Raw genomic sequence first — 15,879 nt, forward strand, 5'->3', positions numbered from 1 at the left:
TAGACTTTTAGCTTGTTTTCTGTTTTATGCTAGCATGAAGTTTATTTGAATAAACATCTATAAGTAATAAAACTATTAAAACTATTGCAAATAGACTATTAAAAGGAAAATATTAAATGCAAGTAGCATATGTAGACAAAAAGTATAATGAAGACAAAATATGTATGATGAAAAAGTGGGGAATACTTACCAATGAATCATTGCACTAAAATAGCAACAAAGACACCCTCCAGAACATTCTAGCCCCACCATTTCACTGCTGTTAAAAGAAAGACAGCATTCTGTGACAGATGAGGTGACTGGCATCAAGGTGGCATGGACGTTGCAGTGTTTAGCTTTAGCTCTCTGGTTTCTGCACCATCTGTGTGAGTCACTCTGTCCTACAGAACCAAAAGTTTCCTAACACAGATGCCACTGTGCTTCCTATTTATGAGACAGCAAAGTCATAACAAACTTGCCAGGGGTTTTTTTTTGCCATTTCTATGATGCCCGGCTGTCAGAATTCTTTGTGAGCTTTTGTTTTAGAAGGATTTTTTAATAGGGATTTTATGATAATGAATAAATAAACCAACAGATAACTATTCCATTTATGAGAAATTTCTCCCCCACCCACCCCACCTCAACTTCCGGCCACTGAGTCTCCTGATAGGTGGCCCTGCCACAAGTTTTTCACCCCATCCCTCCTCCTCCCAGAGAAAGCAGCTCCATCCACTGCCTTGACACCTCCAAACAGAGACACCGTCATTCTCTTTCAAAATGCTCTTTGATGTTTGTTCTGGAAATTAAATTCTCTTCCAACATAAGTAATAAGTAAAAGTAGGTGTCTTCTTCATGTCTAAGAAGACATACCAAAGAATAGTTATGGAAATATGCTCTTAAATGAAAACAATGTATTTGAAATGTTGTTTGGGTTTGGTTTCTTTGTTTCTTCTGTACTGTTTGCTGATGCAAGATCTTAGTAGCCACATGACCTTAAACTTCTCGTCTGGCGGGAGTATGGGCATGTGTATGTGTGCGCACATGTGTGCGCAATTGTACACGATGTCATTGTTTTTAACAGCTGAGTCATACTCCATTGTGCAAATGTACCACACTTTCTTCATCCATTCTTCAGTTGAGGGGCATCTAGGTTGTTTCCAGGTTCTGGCTAGCATGAATGCTGCTGCTATGAACATAGTTGAACAAAAGTCCTTATGGAATGATTAAGTATCCTTTGGGTATATGCCCAAGAGTGGTATTGCTGGGTCTTGAGGTAGATTGTTTCTTAATTTTCTGAGAAACCTCTGTATTGATTTCCAAAGTGACTGTACAAATTTGCACTCCCACCAGCAATGGAGGAGTGTTCCCACATCCTCTCCAGCATAAGCTGTCATTAGCCATTTTGATTTTAGCCATTCTGACAGGTGTAATACGGTCTCTTGGAGTTGTTTTGATTTGCATTTCCATTATAGCTAAAGATATTGAACAGTTCCTTAAGTGTCTCTCAGCCATTTGAGATGCTTCTGTTGAGAATTCCCTGTTTAGATCTGTACCCCATCTTAATGGGATTATTTGGTAGTTTGATGTATAGTTTCTTGAGTACTTTATATATTGTGAATATCAGTCCTCTGTCAGATGTGGGGTTGGGGAAGATCTTTTCCCATTCTGTGAGCTGCCATTTTGTCTTATTTACAGTGTCCATTGCCTCATGAAAGCTTTTCAGTTCCAGAGGGTCCCATTTATTGTTGATCTCGGTATCTGGGCTGCTAGTGTTTTGTTCAGGAAGTGGTCTCTTGTGACAATGTGTTCAGGGCTCTTTCCCACTTTCTCTTTTATCCACTTCAGTGTAACTCGATTTATGTTGAAGTCTTTGATCCACTCGAACGTGAATTTTATGCATGGCAAAAGAAATTAATCTATTTGTTTTCTTCTACATGCTACCATCCAGTTTTGTCAGCCACATTTGCTGAAGAAGCTTTCTTTTTTCCATTGTATAATTTTGGGTTCATTGATCCAGATTTGAAAGGCTTTTTAACATGACTGAAGGAAATGGGTGATGCAACAACATCTGGGAAAGGGACGGGTAGGGAGTCAGGGGTGAGAGGACGGTATAAACAGGCAGAAGAGAGATAAGGAAGGGTTGGGAGAGAGTAGCTGGACTGTACTGTGTGTGTAAAGATTACCGAAGGACTAACCAATAATCATAATGGAGTGATTTTATAAGGACACCTTGTAATTTACCAATTGTTTTCCCCAAAGCTTTGCTGCCTCCCCGATGGTTAGGAATGCTCTTTCAGAGCAATGAAAACAGCTTGCCGCTCCTTCCATGGGGCCTCATCACACAGGCTGCCAAAGCCCCTTCCCAACCCTTTAAAAGACAGCCAAGAGCCTAGAGGAGCAGCTGTCTACCCGTTAAAGATTATGAGTACAGTGTGAGCCTCTGCTTCTCGGGGCATCACAGTTGACTCACAAACAACAGATGGGGCCCTGAGCGACCCGGAGATCCACGGAACTCCTGCATCCTGGATGTCGGACGGCAGCCCACAGAAAGTACTTTAGCCCCACCACCGCCAGCAACCATCATTCATGTGCAGGACCCCACGAGCTGAGCCTCAAGCATCGGTTCTGCCACATCCTGTTCTACCCCAGGCGTTGGCTGCTGAGACAGCGCTTGAAGCTGGAATGCGGACAAGCGCACTTGGCCTTGCTCTGCTCTCCAACCACGTGTGAGGCAGACGGGCCTCTGTGACGTTCTCCGGTAGTTTCAGGAAAAGGAAGGATCGTGTGCAAGTCAAGAAGGGAGAAGTATTTGTAATCAAGAGGAACAACCAGTTCATACATGGGGATGGGAGTTCTGATCAGCTAGCAAAGATGTTAAACTCATTATTTAGGAATAGAAGTTGATTGAGATTCCTTTAAGTCGGTATTTCCCTACACATGTGTCCTTAATACAGATTATATCCCGCCGGGCGGTGGTGGCGCACGCCTTTAATCCCAGCACTCGGGAGGCAGAGGCAGGCAGATCTCTGTGAGTTCGAGACCAGCCTGGTCTACAAGAGCTAGTTCCAGGACAGGCTCCAAAACCACAGAGAAACCCTGTCTCAAAAAACAAAACAAAACAAAAAAACAAACAAATACAGATTATATCCCGAAATGATTTGCAAAGGCTGAGAATACTGAAGAAAGACAGACTGAAGTTAGTGTCCTAGGAAGTCACTCTCCATCCACGCAGGACTGTTCTTCCAAAAGGAGCCCAACCACGTGGGTCAAGCAGTGTGGATTTCCTTTTATATTCTTCAGCACTTAGCCCAAAGCTCTCTGGGACTGGTAGACTTAACTAAGAGCTTTCACCTGACTCCCAAGACTCGGTGTCTCGGGAGCAGAAAACAGAGCAGGCTGTGGCGGTGGCAAGGATAGGAGTGTGTAGTCCAAAGCAAGGGGATATGGGTGTAGGAGGCTGCACAGGCAGCCCTGGTTGAGTTGGAGCCCACCTGACCTGCTGGCAAGAGCCTGGCATGGAGTGATACTTCCCCTTTCAACGTTGAGGAAACTATTGTCTTCGCCAATACTCGGGGAGTCACTGAGAGTTTGTTAATCTTATAGGACCTCAGACTGGCCATGGCTGAGAATTATTATCACTAAGTGAAAGACAGCCCTAGTTCACCTGTCACTCACGATGAATTCATTGCTTCCTATTTTATCTCTCCGCCCCTCCTAGTCTTTCATTTGCACTTGCTCGGTGAAAGAATATTTCCAGGACAATGTCTTTCCTCCTAGAGCCTCATCTCTAGCAAGGGTCTGTCACGTGGGATTGCAAGTGGCCTTGGAGAATTCCAAAGCAAAGCATAAACATTTGTGTGTGTGTGTGTGTGTGTGTGTGTGTGTGTGAATGTGTGTCAAGGTCTCAAGTAGTCCAGGCTGGACTCAAACTCACTATGTAGCCAAGTAAGACCTTGAACTTCAGTGTTTTCTGCCTCTCCCTCCAAAGAGCTGAAATCAGAGGCAGAAACCACTACTCCCAGCTTTATGCATGTTCATTTCTAAAAATACCTCAGATGACTTGAAGCTTGTCTGGGAACATTTGTTTTACTGTGACTGTGATTTTAGCTCATCTTAGGTTTGTAGTAGCTTTGCCTTACAGCATCCGAGTCCAGATGCCTTTCTCATTGCCGAGAACTTCATCCTTTCATCGTGAACTGGGTGGAGCCATGTGTTCTAGAAACGATCGGACTTGTTTGTGGCTTGGTGCTAGGAAAGAAAATATGTTCATCCATCCGTTCACAGATACTTATGAACATCTACCATGCCTAGAGCACTGCTCTAGGAACTGGGGATGTGGTCCTGAACTAAACAAGGAAGCTGTGCATTAGAGAAGAAGGAAACAAAGATTAAAGAGAAAAGAATTAGATGGCCCATTAAAAGGCCATTAAATGTCACAAAAGCATAATAAATGAAGGTATAAGGGATGAGGAGCGTTGCCGGAGCAGCTGAGATGGGGAGATGACAACTTGAAACAGTGAAATCAGAATAGGCCCAATAGAAAAGGTAGCGTCCAAGCAGACACTTAAACCAGGAAAGAGTGAGACCGGAGAAAAACTCCGGAAGAGCCAGGGTTAGCATATGCAAGCCTGAGGTGACATCCAGGAACATTAGAGTCCACTTAATGAGGGATAAGAAGGACAATAGCGAAAGGGAGGTGATGGGAGGGAGGCAGGTTGTTCAGGGCCCTGAAGCAATCCTGACGCTGCCAGCCTAGACTCTAAACTGAACTAACGGAAACTTTGAACAAAGCCATGGTACAATTTAGCTTTTAGGGTTTGGAAAGATACCCAGTAGGCAAAAGCACTTGTGAAATCATGAGGGCCTGAGTTTGGGTCTCTATAACCCATGGGCGCAGCAGAATCAGTGTCTGTAATCCCAATGCTTCTATAGGGAGAGGCAGAGACAGGAGGATCCCTAGATGCTCACTGGACTGATAACCTGGCACATACTACAGAAAAGGGCAAGTCCACCCTATCTCAAACAAGATGGAAGGCAGGGACCAACATCCAATGTTGTTCTCTGACCTTCACACAGGCATGGTGGCAGACACAGGCTCCCATTGATATCCAATGAACACACACACGAAGCATTTAGAAAGACTGCTGCAGATACTGCTGAAGTTAGACAGACTACAGGGGATAAGGTGAGGACAAATACATGAGCCAGGAATCTGTCGCATTGGTTCAAGGTAACATGATTGGAGCAGGACACTAGCAGTCGAGAGAGTGGAACAGGGCTCTGCGTTTACTTTGATGGTAAGGTCACCAGGACTTCCTGCCAGTTTGGAAAGAAAGGAGAGGGAGAAGGCTGTCCAACTTTCCGGTTCAAGGCCTCGGCAACTGCTGGAGCCGGAATAGATGGGGGGTGGCCTGCCATGCTTTGGGGCTGCTGGGCTGCGTGACAGTTTATAAACATCATATCTTTGTTCATCACAGCTGTGGATGCTGGGAAATCCCAGGTCACCAGCAGATTTGGTGTCAGGAGTGAGGGTGGGGGCTTCTTCTTCAGATGTGTCCATCTGCTCACACTCCTCCCTCATGGCATAAAAGATTAGTTCCAGAAGTGCTTGACGAAGATGCCGTTCTCATTTTGGGGTCACTGCCCTTGTGACGTAATCACCTCTCTAATATGGATACCCTAGACATTAAGATTTTAATGTATGAAGCTAAGAGGAGTACGAAAGCAAGGCAGTAGTAAGATAATTCTGATTTGATAATTATACCAGTGACATAATTCTGGTGCAGTAATTCCCTTGTTTCTACTAAACTGGATTATAAACCATTAAATGAAAAAAAATCATTTTGTGGTCTAATCCTTACAGCATATCTGTTTTCCTTGGATCATAAATACTCTCCAGGATTATAAAACCTTTTTCTCAGTACTACAGCCCAAGTGTCTATGTTACCAGGAATACTACAAAAAAAAGAAAGAAAGAAAGAACAAAAGAAAGGAAGGAAGGAAGGAAGGAAAGAAGGAAGGAAGGAAGGAGAAAGAAAGAAAGAAAAAAGATATGATTGGGTCTTTTTTCTAACCATACTTGCTTTGCATTCCTCTCAAGGCTACTACATGTTTATCGAGGCCTCCCACATGGTATATGGACAAAAAGCACACCTCTTGTCCCAGCCCTTGAGAGGCGTCCCTGGGAAGCACTGCTTGACTTTCTTCTACCACATGTATGGAGCAGGAACTGGCCTGCTGAGCATTTTTCTGAAAACAGAGGAAGAACATAAAGAGACCCTGCTGTGGAGAAGGCGTGGGGAGCAAAGCATCTCCTGGCTGCGGGCGCTGGTAGAATACAGCTGCAGGAGGCAACACCAGGTAAGCCTGGAGGGATGCCAGTCCACCCGGGAAACACGGCCTGAAGCGCCTGTGCTCTCTGGGTTCTTGCTACAAAAGAGAATATTTTGTCCTTTCTCAGAGTCGGAAATAAAGGCAGGATTAGTTGAAGAGTAAACATAATTAGCCTGTTATTGATTAACTCTAAGCAGCGAATGGAAAATTAGACAGGGAGCTAAAGCTTTGGACATCCATGCGTAAAGTGCTTGCTTTTAACAATTCAAGGATGAAAGGTTCCTATTCTGTCTTAGTGTGTTGTGAATGCCAAGTACGTTTCTTCCAAAAGCAAGTCTCCTTTCTTTCAAATGCACTAGTACTGCCCCTATTACCCATGATCCACTTCCTTGTAAGGACTTTTGTTCTAAGCTTCTATTTAAGAGTGTGTATGGCCCATGCTCAGTTTCTTACGCCTCTGTATGCATTACTATATTGCTGTAGAAGAAACTGGGGATCCTAGTTCCAAGACCATAGTCATCTCCACCTCAGACACCCAATTCCACATGTGTTATAGAAAGTCCCTGTCCTAAATGTATCCAATCATTCCAGTAGGTGGGCCTAAGCAGCTACTCTAGCCTAGAAAGCCTAGACTTCACCTAGCCACCAAAGCTAAAATTCTGGGGAGACAGCCTTCAGACTCCCAGTTGTTCTTGAATTCACTCTGGAGAATTCTGGCATGAGCATGCTCTCCAACTAATGCTCCACCTTCCTCTGTGGCTTTGCTTCTGGGTGGTAAAGCTCGTGGGTGCGCTCAGCTTTAACCACTGGCTAGCTGCCTAGCCTGCACTGAAGTCTTCCTGTGAAGAGAGAGCCAACATATGAGCTCTTTTTCTCACCACTCAACAACACAAACTGATTTTCTAAAGATCTAAACTGAAGAAATGGCAGCCCTATTGGATAAGTACAATGCCATTCAAGCTGCTACATTGATGAGCAACAAACAACAGGAGGCAGATGTCCTACTTCTAGGAAGGATCCTTCAGCTAAGCATAAATATTTGGAGACATATTAGAAAATGGCAGATTATCCCATGAAGCATTTTTTATGATGTTATAGAAGGTAGCTGGGCCAGACGAGAACATACTAATGTAGTTGATCGTTATTCAGAGATGGCAGCTTAATCGTGTCAGGCTTCAAGACCCTTTATCAAAAAGATCCTAAGGCATGGTCCATAAACCAACAGCAACAGAAATACCTAAAATATAGGGTCACCCGAAATGTTACCTCTCAGACTCCACTGCAGAACTCTAAATCAGAAACTCCGGAGGGCTTTGGAGTCCCGGAAATTTACTTCAATAAGCCCTCCAAGTGATGCAAGCTAAAAATAGAAAATCTCCAGATTTAAATGAATATGACATTTTGGTGATGGTATCCAAGCATTCATACAAACACACACACACACACACAGACACACACAAAAAAAAATCCTCCATTTTGCAGTGCAAAAGATCAAATCCATTACCTCACACATGCCAGATAAGTGTTCCATCGCTGAGCTATACTCCCAAGCTAGCATTGATTTTTCTTTTAACTCTTTTTTTTTGAGACAGGATTTCTCTGTTGCTTTGGAGCCTATCCTGGAACTAGCTCCTGTAAACCAGGCTGGCCTCAAACTCACAGAGATCCGCCTGCCTCTGCCTTCTAAGTGCTAGGATTAAAGATGTATGCCACCACCGCCCGGCTTCTTTTAACTCTTATATGATGCTGATACACAAATGCTGTAAAATTTGAGTTCTGGGAATAAGCACACAGGGCCTTTCATAAGATAGGCTATGCTTCCTGAGTGGGCCGTCTTTGACATTGGTTTTGTTTTTGTTTTGAGAGGTCTGGTCATGTAGCTTAGACTGGCGTCCAACTCAGAATTCTCCTTACTTAAATTCCCATTGCTGAGATTCTGGGCATGCACCACTATGCCCAGCTTGAAGTACATTTTAAATTGTAGATTGGCAAAGCCTCTGGGGTGTCAGTTTAGAATATTGCAGTTCAAGGGGTGCAGAATGATTAGAGCATCCATCTTTGACCTACAGGCCTATCATAATCAAGAGACTTTTCTGTGAAGTAGGACATTCTGGAGGGCTGTCCCTTCTTCTACCAGAACGGCCAAGATCAAAAACACTGATGACAGCTTATGCTGGAGAGGATGTTGGGTGAAGGGAACACTCCTCCATTGCTGGTGGGAGTGCAAACCTGTACAGCTGCTTTAGAAATCAGTATAGTGATTTCTCAGAAAATTAGGAAACAATCTACCTCAAGATCCAGCAATACCACTTTTGAGTATATACCCAAATGATGCACAATCATACCACAAGGACATGTGTTCAACTATGTTCATAGCAGCATTATTTGCTATAGCCAGAACTTGTAAACAACTTAGGTGCCCCTCAACTGAAAACTGGATAAAGAAAATGTGGTACATTTGCACAATGGAGTACTACTCAGCAGTAAAAATAATGACATCTTGAAATTTGCAGGCAAATAGATGGGTCTAGAAAACATCATATTGAGTGAGGTAACCCAGACCCAGAAAGACAAATTTATGTATTCACTCACAAATGGCTTTTAGTCATAAAGCAAAGAAAAACCAGCCTACGATTCACAGAGAACCTAAACAACAAAGAGGACCCTATATAAGATCTAAATATGAAGGAGAAAAAGACAAGATCTCCTGAGTAAATTGAGAGCATGAGGGTCACAGGAGAGGGTGGAGGGGGAGAGGGGAAGAAGGGAGGGAGCAGACAAAAATGTATAGCTCAATAAAAACAATAAAAAATTCATCTAAATCATAAACTAATGTAATGACATGGATAGAGCACATATATCTTCAGGACAGTTATCACTACCCACAAACCTCTCTGGAATATTCAGTCACTTATTATCCATTATTGCAGCATCCTTGGAGCTGGTGATCTATTTTTCTACAACAAGAATATATGATTAGTTGTTTTCTTCAAACACTCTAAACTCATGAAACAGAGTGTCCTCCCTCAAAGACTGTGCCTTTGATGTTATGGTATTTAACATAAGTGACTCACTATCTTTTGATCAATTTAATTACTTTACACATTATTATTTAGCTTTCCACCTAATGCCAGTACAAAGGTAGAGTCAGTGGGAGATGAAGATGCTGAGAAGAGCTAGATGGAGTGTTCTAAGTGGTGTGGGTTTTCAGGTTCCTGATTAAGCATCTCTGGAGACCTGCCTAAAGAGGCAAAGAGTTATGAGGCATCATAATTTATGGTGAAATATTTTAACTCCAAATAATCTAATTGGAATTTGTAATTTTATTTTGTGGTTGCTTGTTTTATTTTAGAGACTGGGTCTTACTATGCTTCCCTGACTGGCCTCAAGCTTCTGGTATAGCCCAGGCTCTTCTAGAACTCACTAAATAGTCTAGGCTGGCTTGAATCTCTAACAGTTCTTTCACTTTAACCTCCTGATTTATAAGATTATAAAGTCAGCCTAGAATTTGTAAGTTTGTGTCCTTTTTCTAAAAGTCAACCCCACTAGTTATCAAAGTTTTTAGAGCCACAAAGCCTTGGTCGTCCTTGACCAATGCAGTTTTATCAGCTTGACTCTATTTCTAATAAAAAATGTCATTCTTTTTTAGATCATTTTTGAAGCTATTCGGGGAGTAACAATAAGAAGTGATATTGCCATTGATGATGTTAAATTTCAGGCAGGACCATGTACAGGTAATATTTTCCTCAATTACATAAGCTTGATTAGAAGATGGATTTTATAATATAGTTTCAAACTATAAGAATTCAAAATCATCTTTTCTATAGAGAAAATAAATGTCTGTCTTTCCTGACAGAAATGGAAGATACAACTCAACAATCATCAGGATATTCTGAAGACTTAAATGAAATTGAGTATTAAGAAATTATCTAAATTGGATCAAATACACAAAATTTGTGCCTCTCTTCAATCAAAGTGAAAACAGAAGAAATGAATACTGGATATTCTTAACTATTGTATAAGTTGAAATGACTTCAGAATACCCCCTTTCATTACTTTTGAAAACGAGAGAGAGAGAGAGAGAGAGAGAGAGAGAGAGAGAGAGACTGACTCAGGGCTTTCCTTTTTTATTCCCCTGTGCATTTGACAACTGTTACTGGACGTACAGGCTACTTTTACATAGCCCATTTCATCTTAATTTGGGTGCCAATTAAAAATACAAATGTACTATGTTATAGTCATTTCAAAGTGCACATAGAAAGGGCACAGTCAAAATGAATGTGTTGATTTAAGTCTGCATTCAATGAATGTATTGGGAGACTGGGACGTGGTGGTTTTCCTTTTGAGTTTCAAGTACGAAAATTTTTCTTAAATAATGCAAGGTGTCGGTAATATCTGCAAAATGAATGCAGTTTACTTATGGTAACAAGTTATTCTGGAAATAAGACCTCATTTGTGTATTTTATTAACAGAAAAAGCCATAAATCATTACTGTTTCACTATTGGTATAAGAAAGGAGCTCTCATGGAGCCCCAGGGTAAGTCCCTAGGAATTAATGTTGCAGTATAAGGCACTGCTGCCCTCTTTGCTCTCCCTTTTAACTACCTTGGACAGTTACTATGAGTGCACAGACAGAAATGCACCTCTTCAATAAGGCAAGCATGAATTTTTCATGTATACACACCCAACAATTTTTATAAATTTGTCTAATAATTTGACTGATTTTTATGATAAATGTTTTGGTGAAGTTTTGAGTAATATGGAGTCAACTACATTTACTAAACTATTGTCTTCTATTTACTTAGAGAATTGTATATATGTGTGTAATTTGTGGCCAAGTAGCTGTTGTAAAACTTCAAAATTACCTAATAAAAGATAAGTTGAAACTCCTTTCATTAGCAATTAACTCATTTTTACAGTATTTGACTTTATCAGAACACATTCACTATATAATTGCCAATTCTAATTTGAATATCTATTCTGCCATGATTAGATGTCTTAAGTTACCTTATTAACAACATCAATGCTGCAATTATTTATATAATAAATATTTAAAGAGCATTTTATTTCCAATAAGAAAATTTCCCTAAATTTTATCACTAGAATTAAACTATAATGACATAAATTCTTTTCTCTTAGCTTTTAAAATTAAATTTACTTATTGGAGAGGTCCACATGAATGCTATAATACAAGTATTAAGAGTCTGACCTTCACTGGAGAGAGCCGCTTCTCCCCTCCTACTGCATGAGCCCTGGGGACTGAACTCAAGCACCTCTACACACTGACCATATAGCCAACCCAGGACACAGACTCTGGTGTTTACTTTTATGCTCTTAGTGCCCAGGAACAAAACTGAATGCACAAATGAGTCTAATCTCTCCTTTATCTCCTGAAATGGAAATCTAATTAGCATTTTCACAGGTGTGAAAGCTAAGTATCAGTACTGGGGACATAGTTCAATGATGCAGCTCTTGCTAAACATGAACAAGGCCTGGGGTTTGATCCTAAGTACTCTGAAGACAAAAATAAAATGAAATGACCGGGCAATGGTGGCGCACACCTTTAATCCCAGCATTTGGGATGCAGAGGCAGGTGGATCTCTGTATGTTCAAGGCCAGCCTGGTCTACAAGAGCTAGTTCCAGGACAGCCAGGGCTGTTACACAGAGAAGCCCTATCTCGAAAAACAAAAAGCCAAAAATGAAATGACTGAGCATCGGAAAGTGGAAAGTTGCTTAAGACTGAATAGCACTAAAGTGGTGGCGTGTTGATTTCTTAGCTTGGCATGGCTATAAATCCATTGGCCTCATCTGTGAAGAACACCACGTCTCTCTGCGTGTCACATCACTTAGAAAACAAAACAACTCAGCTGCACAAAATCAACATCCTAAGGTTTATAAGGAAAATTATATTCACCTCGTAATAAAACATTTTTATTAATGAGATTTGTACTATTATGATTAATTAGTCACGGGGGTACTAGTGTTTGACATACACTAGGCAACATAAATCCTCACAACACTGTTCCCACCGATAGCTATAGCTACATTTGCTGAATAAAGAAACATAGAGTGTGTCTCCAGGACTCACACACACCTGAGTACATAGTGAGGTATTTGTTCTGTGTGATGAACGAATGAAGTAGTTCACTGGCATCCTTGATGGTGACATATACTCTCATGGAATCGTTCCATCGAACATTGTTGAACACCTACAGTTTTCAGATTTAGGGCAAATATGTTTTCACACAAGTTAACTTTGTCTTGACAACCCATGAAGTAGATCCAAACAGCAGTTCCAGTAAATAAATAAGAAAACTAAATCCACTCAAGATCAGTAGTTAGTGTGAGGCCTGTGTTTGAAACCAAGCCTGTTGCCTTGCCCATTCTGTGTTCTAAACTTTCTAAATTGGCCTTGTCAACCTGCCAACTTGCCCCTAAACTCCAACAGCAATATGGATAACAGACTAGCCATAGGTTCCTAGTTTCCCTCTTCTAGGGTTTATTGGCTATACAAATAGTCCCAATATGGAATTAAGGAAATGGCTCGATCAATAAAACATCTGCCATTCCACCATGAGAGCCTCAGTTAGGGTCCCCACGTACCCTTGTCCAAAGCGTGACATGGCGGCAACTAGATGAGCTCCAGAAGGACCCTATCTGGGGAAAAAAATGAGTTTAGCAGGTTGGAGAGAGGCCTCAGCAGCTCAGAGAATTATTTGGGGGCAGCAAGGAAAGAGGTAATTATTACTGGGAGTTGCTAAGAAACAACCTGCCGTTTTTAGAGGCAAGGAGATGGAAAGTGAGCTGAGTGACTCACCTTCCTTCATTTTACTTCCTTATAGGATTCCACTGTTTGATGCCTAAGTTCTCTTTCTAAGTGACCCTTAGCACTCCTTTTGCCTATATTTCATGTAGATGAAAATATGGGCAGATGGTAAGCACAGCATCATTTTCCCAGGTTCAGAAATGCCCAAAGGAGGGCACGCTAGTTACTAGGAGCTACTTAAAGATTTAACCCCAGTCGCTGCATTTCTCCTACTCTCGGCAGCACCTAAATACCCAGGCTCTTTAAATAGAAACAGCTTTCTACGCGGATTGCCTTTGCTCTTACAATCCACCATCTGCAGTGAAGGTTATTTATGTATAGAAAGGAGGAATAGCGTAGATGCCAAGCAAACAGTGCCTCTGATGCAGTGTCTGGCTTAAGAGGGAAGAACAGAGTTCAGGGATGATTTCTTAAGGTATCTTGTTCTGGGAATTTTACCAAGCATAGAGGTTTGCAAAGATGCTTGCAGATTAGGGAAGAGGTGAGATACAAGACATCCAGCAAGCAATTTCAAGAAATATGATGTGATCATATGCTCAGAGTTTATAGGAAAGTCTAGGAGGGGTATCAGATGGCAGAGATCCATAGTGTAGCATTCCAGAGACCTGGGTGTTTTGTTGTCTTACTCTTGGAGGGATAAAAATGGGCTCCTTAACTTCTCACCCCCATACATCCAGATGGGGAAAATAAGGTTTCATAACTAGTAAGTGTTCTAATGCTACTGAATTTCTGGTAAGTGGATCATCATAAAAATGTAACACAGTTCAGAAACTGGATTCCCTGCTCCTGGATTCTGGCTGCCTCCGTTCAAATCCTGGTTCTGCCGCTTGTAAACTATAATCGACAGCAAGTCTTTTACCCTCTTTGGTTTCTTTTCCTGCTTTGCAAAGTGGGGTAAAGTAGTTGCTATGAAGAATAACTGAAAACAATAGATGGCAAGATGCATGTCTGCGATCCCAGCACTTGGGGGGCTGAAAGAAGGAGAATTGGAAATTCAGAGACGTCATTGGTTCTGTAAGGAATTCAAGGCCAGCCTGGGCTATATAAAACTCGGTCTCAAAGTCAAGTAAAGCCAACAAAATACCCAGCAACAGCAATATAAAACCTACAAGAACTTAGACACATTTAGTTTCTGACACAAAAGCCTTCCCGGTTTATATGATTAGGAATTAGTAAAATTTCAGTTAAATCTCAGTTATTTTTCTGTCGCTTTCTGTATAAAGAAACTGTGAGCTTATAGTGCCATCTTAAGGATAAAGCAACCATGTAATCTCATGCTGCCATCGCTTTTAGCACTGGGTGCTCAAGACTCATTTTAAATTTCAGTTACAATGTCTTCTTGTTCCCACCACAGCCGCTGACTGTGCCTCTTCTGAACTATACATGAATTTCTTGAAAACCTTATGTTAAATTGGATTTCTTGTTTTAGGACCATCTTTTCAAAAAGTGTCCCCTAACTTAGCTTTCATGAGATGTTTCTGGGTTAACTGAATGTTCAAGCAAAGCTCTTATTTACCACTAATATGTACATGGGTTCTGAATCCCAGAAAGTCTTCTTGCAGTTCTATAATAATTTCCTTGGTCCTTTTTATGTATTTATATGGATATTAATGTCTCTAATTTAGTCATTTTCTAACACTTCATTTTTGTTTTGTTTTGTTTTTCGAGACAGGGTTTCTCCGTGTAACTTTGGTGCCTGTCCTGGAACTAGCTCTTGTAGACCAGGCTGGCCTCGAACTCATAGAGATCCACCTGCCTCTGCCTCCCGAGTGCTGGTATTAAAGGCATGTTCCTCCACCACCCAGCTCACTTCATAAATTTTTAGACTGCACAGTGAATGGTTGCATATTATAAAATATGGAATGGATTAAACCCAACCAAGCATCTCTAAAAACCAGTTTTTAAATAAAGCAAGAGAGCCATTGAGATGACTCATCAAATAAAGGTGCTCACCATTAATCCTGATAGACTGAGCTGAATTCCTGAATGCCATATGATGAAAGGAAAGAATAACTCCTGTAAGTTGTCCTCTGACCTCCACATGTGTGCATCAATGTGTGCTTGCACAGAAGCACATGCATGATAGATAGACGATAGAAGATAGATAGATAGATAGATAGATAGATAGATAGATAGATAGATAGATGATAGATGATAGATAGATAGAAGATAGATAGAAGATAGATAGATAGATAGATAGATAGATAGATAGATAGATAGATAGATAGACAGACAAATAGATAGAGTTAATTAGGGAGCATTGAAAAGAATATCAAATGTATTTTACAATATATTGACATATAAATACATTGCTGTTCAAATATCAAATTAAAATATGGTAAGAAATAAATGCCGGGGGAAGGCTGAGATGGTCCAGGAGTTAAGACCATAGAGGCATGCACACATCCACACTGAGTGCTGCAATCTACCCAGGAGCCAAGATAAGGGATCAGCATTTGCTATCATTTATTTTCTTCATGACAGTCATTCTGACTAGAATGAGATATAATCTCCAAGCAGGTTTAACTTGCATTTCCCTAATGACAAAGGGTGTTGAACATTTTCTTAAAATATGTATTGATCATTTGCATTTTTTAGAAATCATTTTCTAAGAATTATTTACTTTATGCCAATATTTTGGTCCAGGTGATTTGGGGTTTTAGTTGGAAGTGTTCTTGTTTTGGTTTGGGTGTTTAGGTTTTCTGGTTCTTTAGATCCTAGATACTAATTCCTAGCCCTT

The 15,879-nt window shown here is 41.0% G+C and overlaps 1 protein-coding gene across 2 annotated transcripts in view; it reads left to right on the forward strand.

Annotated features, from left to right (window-relative positions):
• The window catches only part of Mamdc2 (MAM domain containing 2), a 137,284-nt gene extending 126,289 nt beyond the window's left edge, over positions 1-10,995 (forward strand). The window contains exons 12-14 of one of the 2 annotated variants that reach the window (XM_057778067.1): positions 6,080-6,339; positions 9,962-10,046; positions 10,169-10,995. In XM_057778067.1, the coding sequence (XP_057634050.1) occupies positions 6,080-6,339; positions 9,962-10,046; positions 10,169-10,233 (410 nt within the window). In that variant the 3' untranslated portion in view covers positions 10,234-10,995. Of the gene's footprint in view, positions 1-6,079; positions 6,340-9,961; positions 10,047-10,168 lie in introns of those variants that run through there. The other variant, XM_057778068.1, reaches the window with a different exon arrangement.
• The last annotated feature ends 4,884 nt before the right edge of the window (positions 10,996-15,879 follow it).

The sequence above is a fragment of the Chionomys nivalis genome, chromosome 8 (genome assembly GCF_950005125.1).
Source record: "Chionomys nivalis chromosome 8, mChiNiv1.1, whole genome shotgun sequence".
In the NCBI taxonomy this organism is placed as follows: Eukaryota; Metazoa; Chordata; class Mammalia; order Rodentia; family Cricetidae; genus Chionomys; species Chionomys nivalis.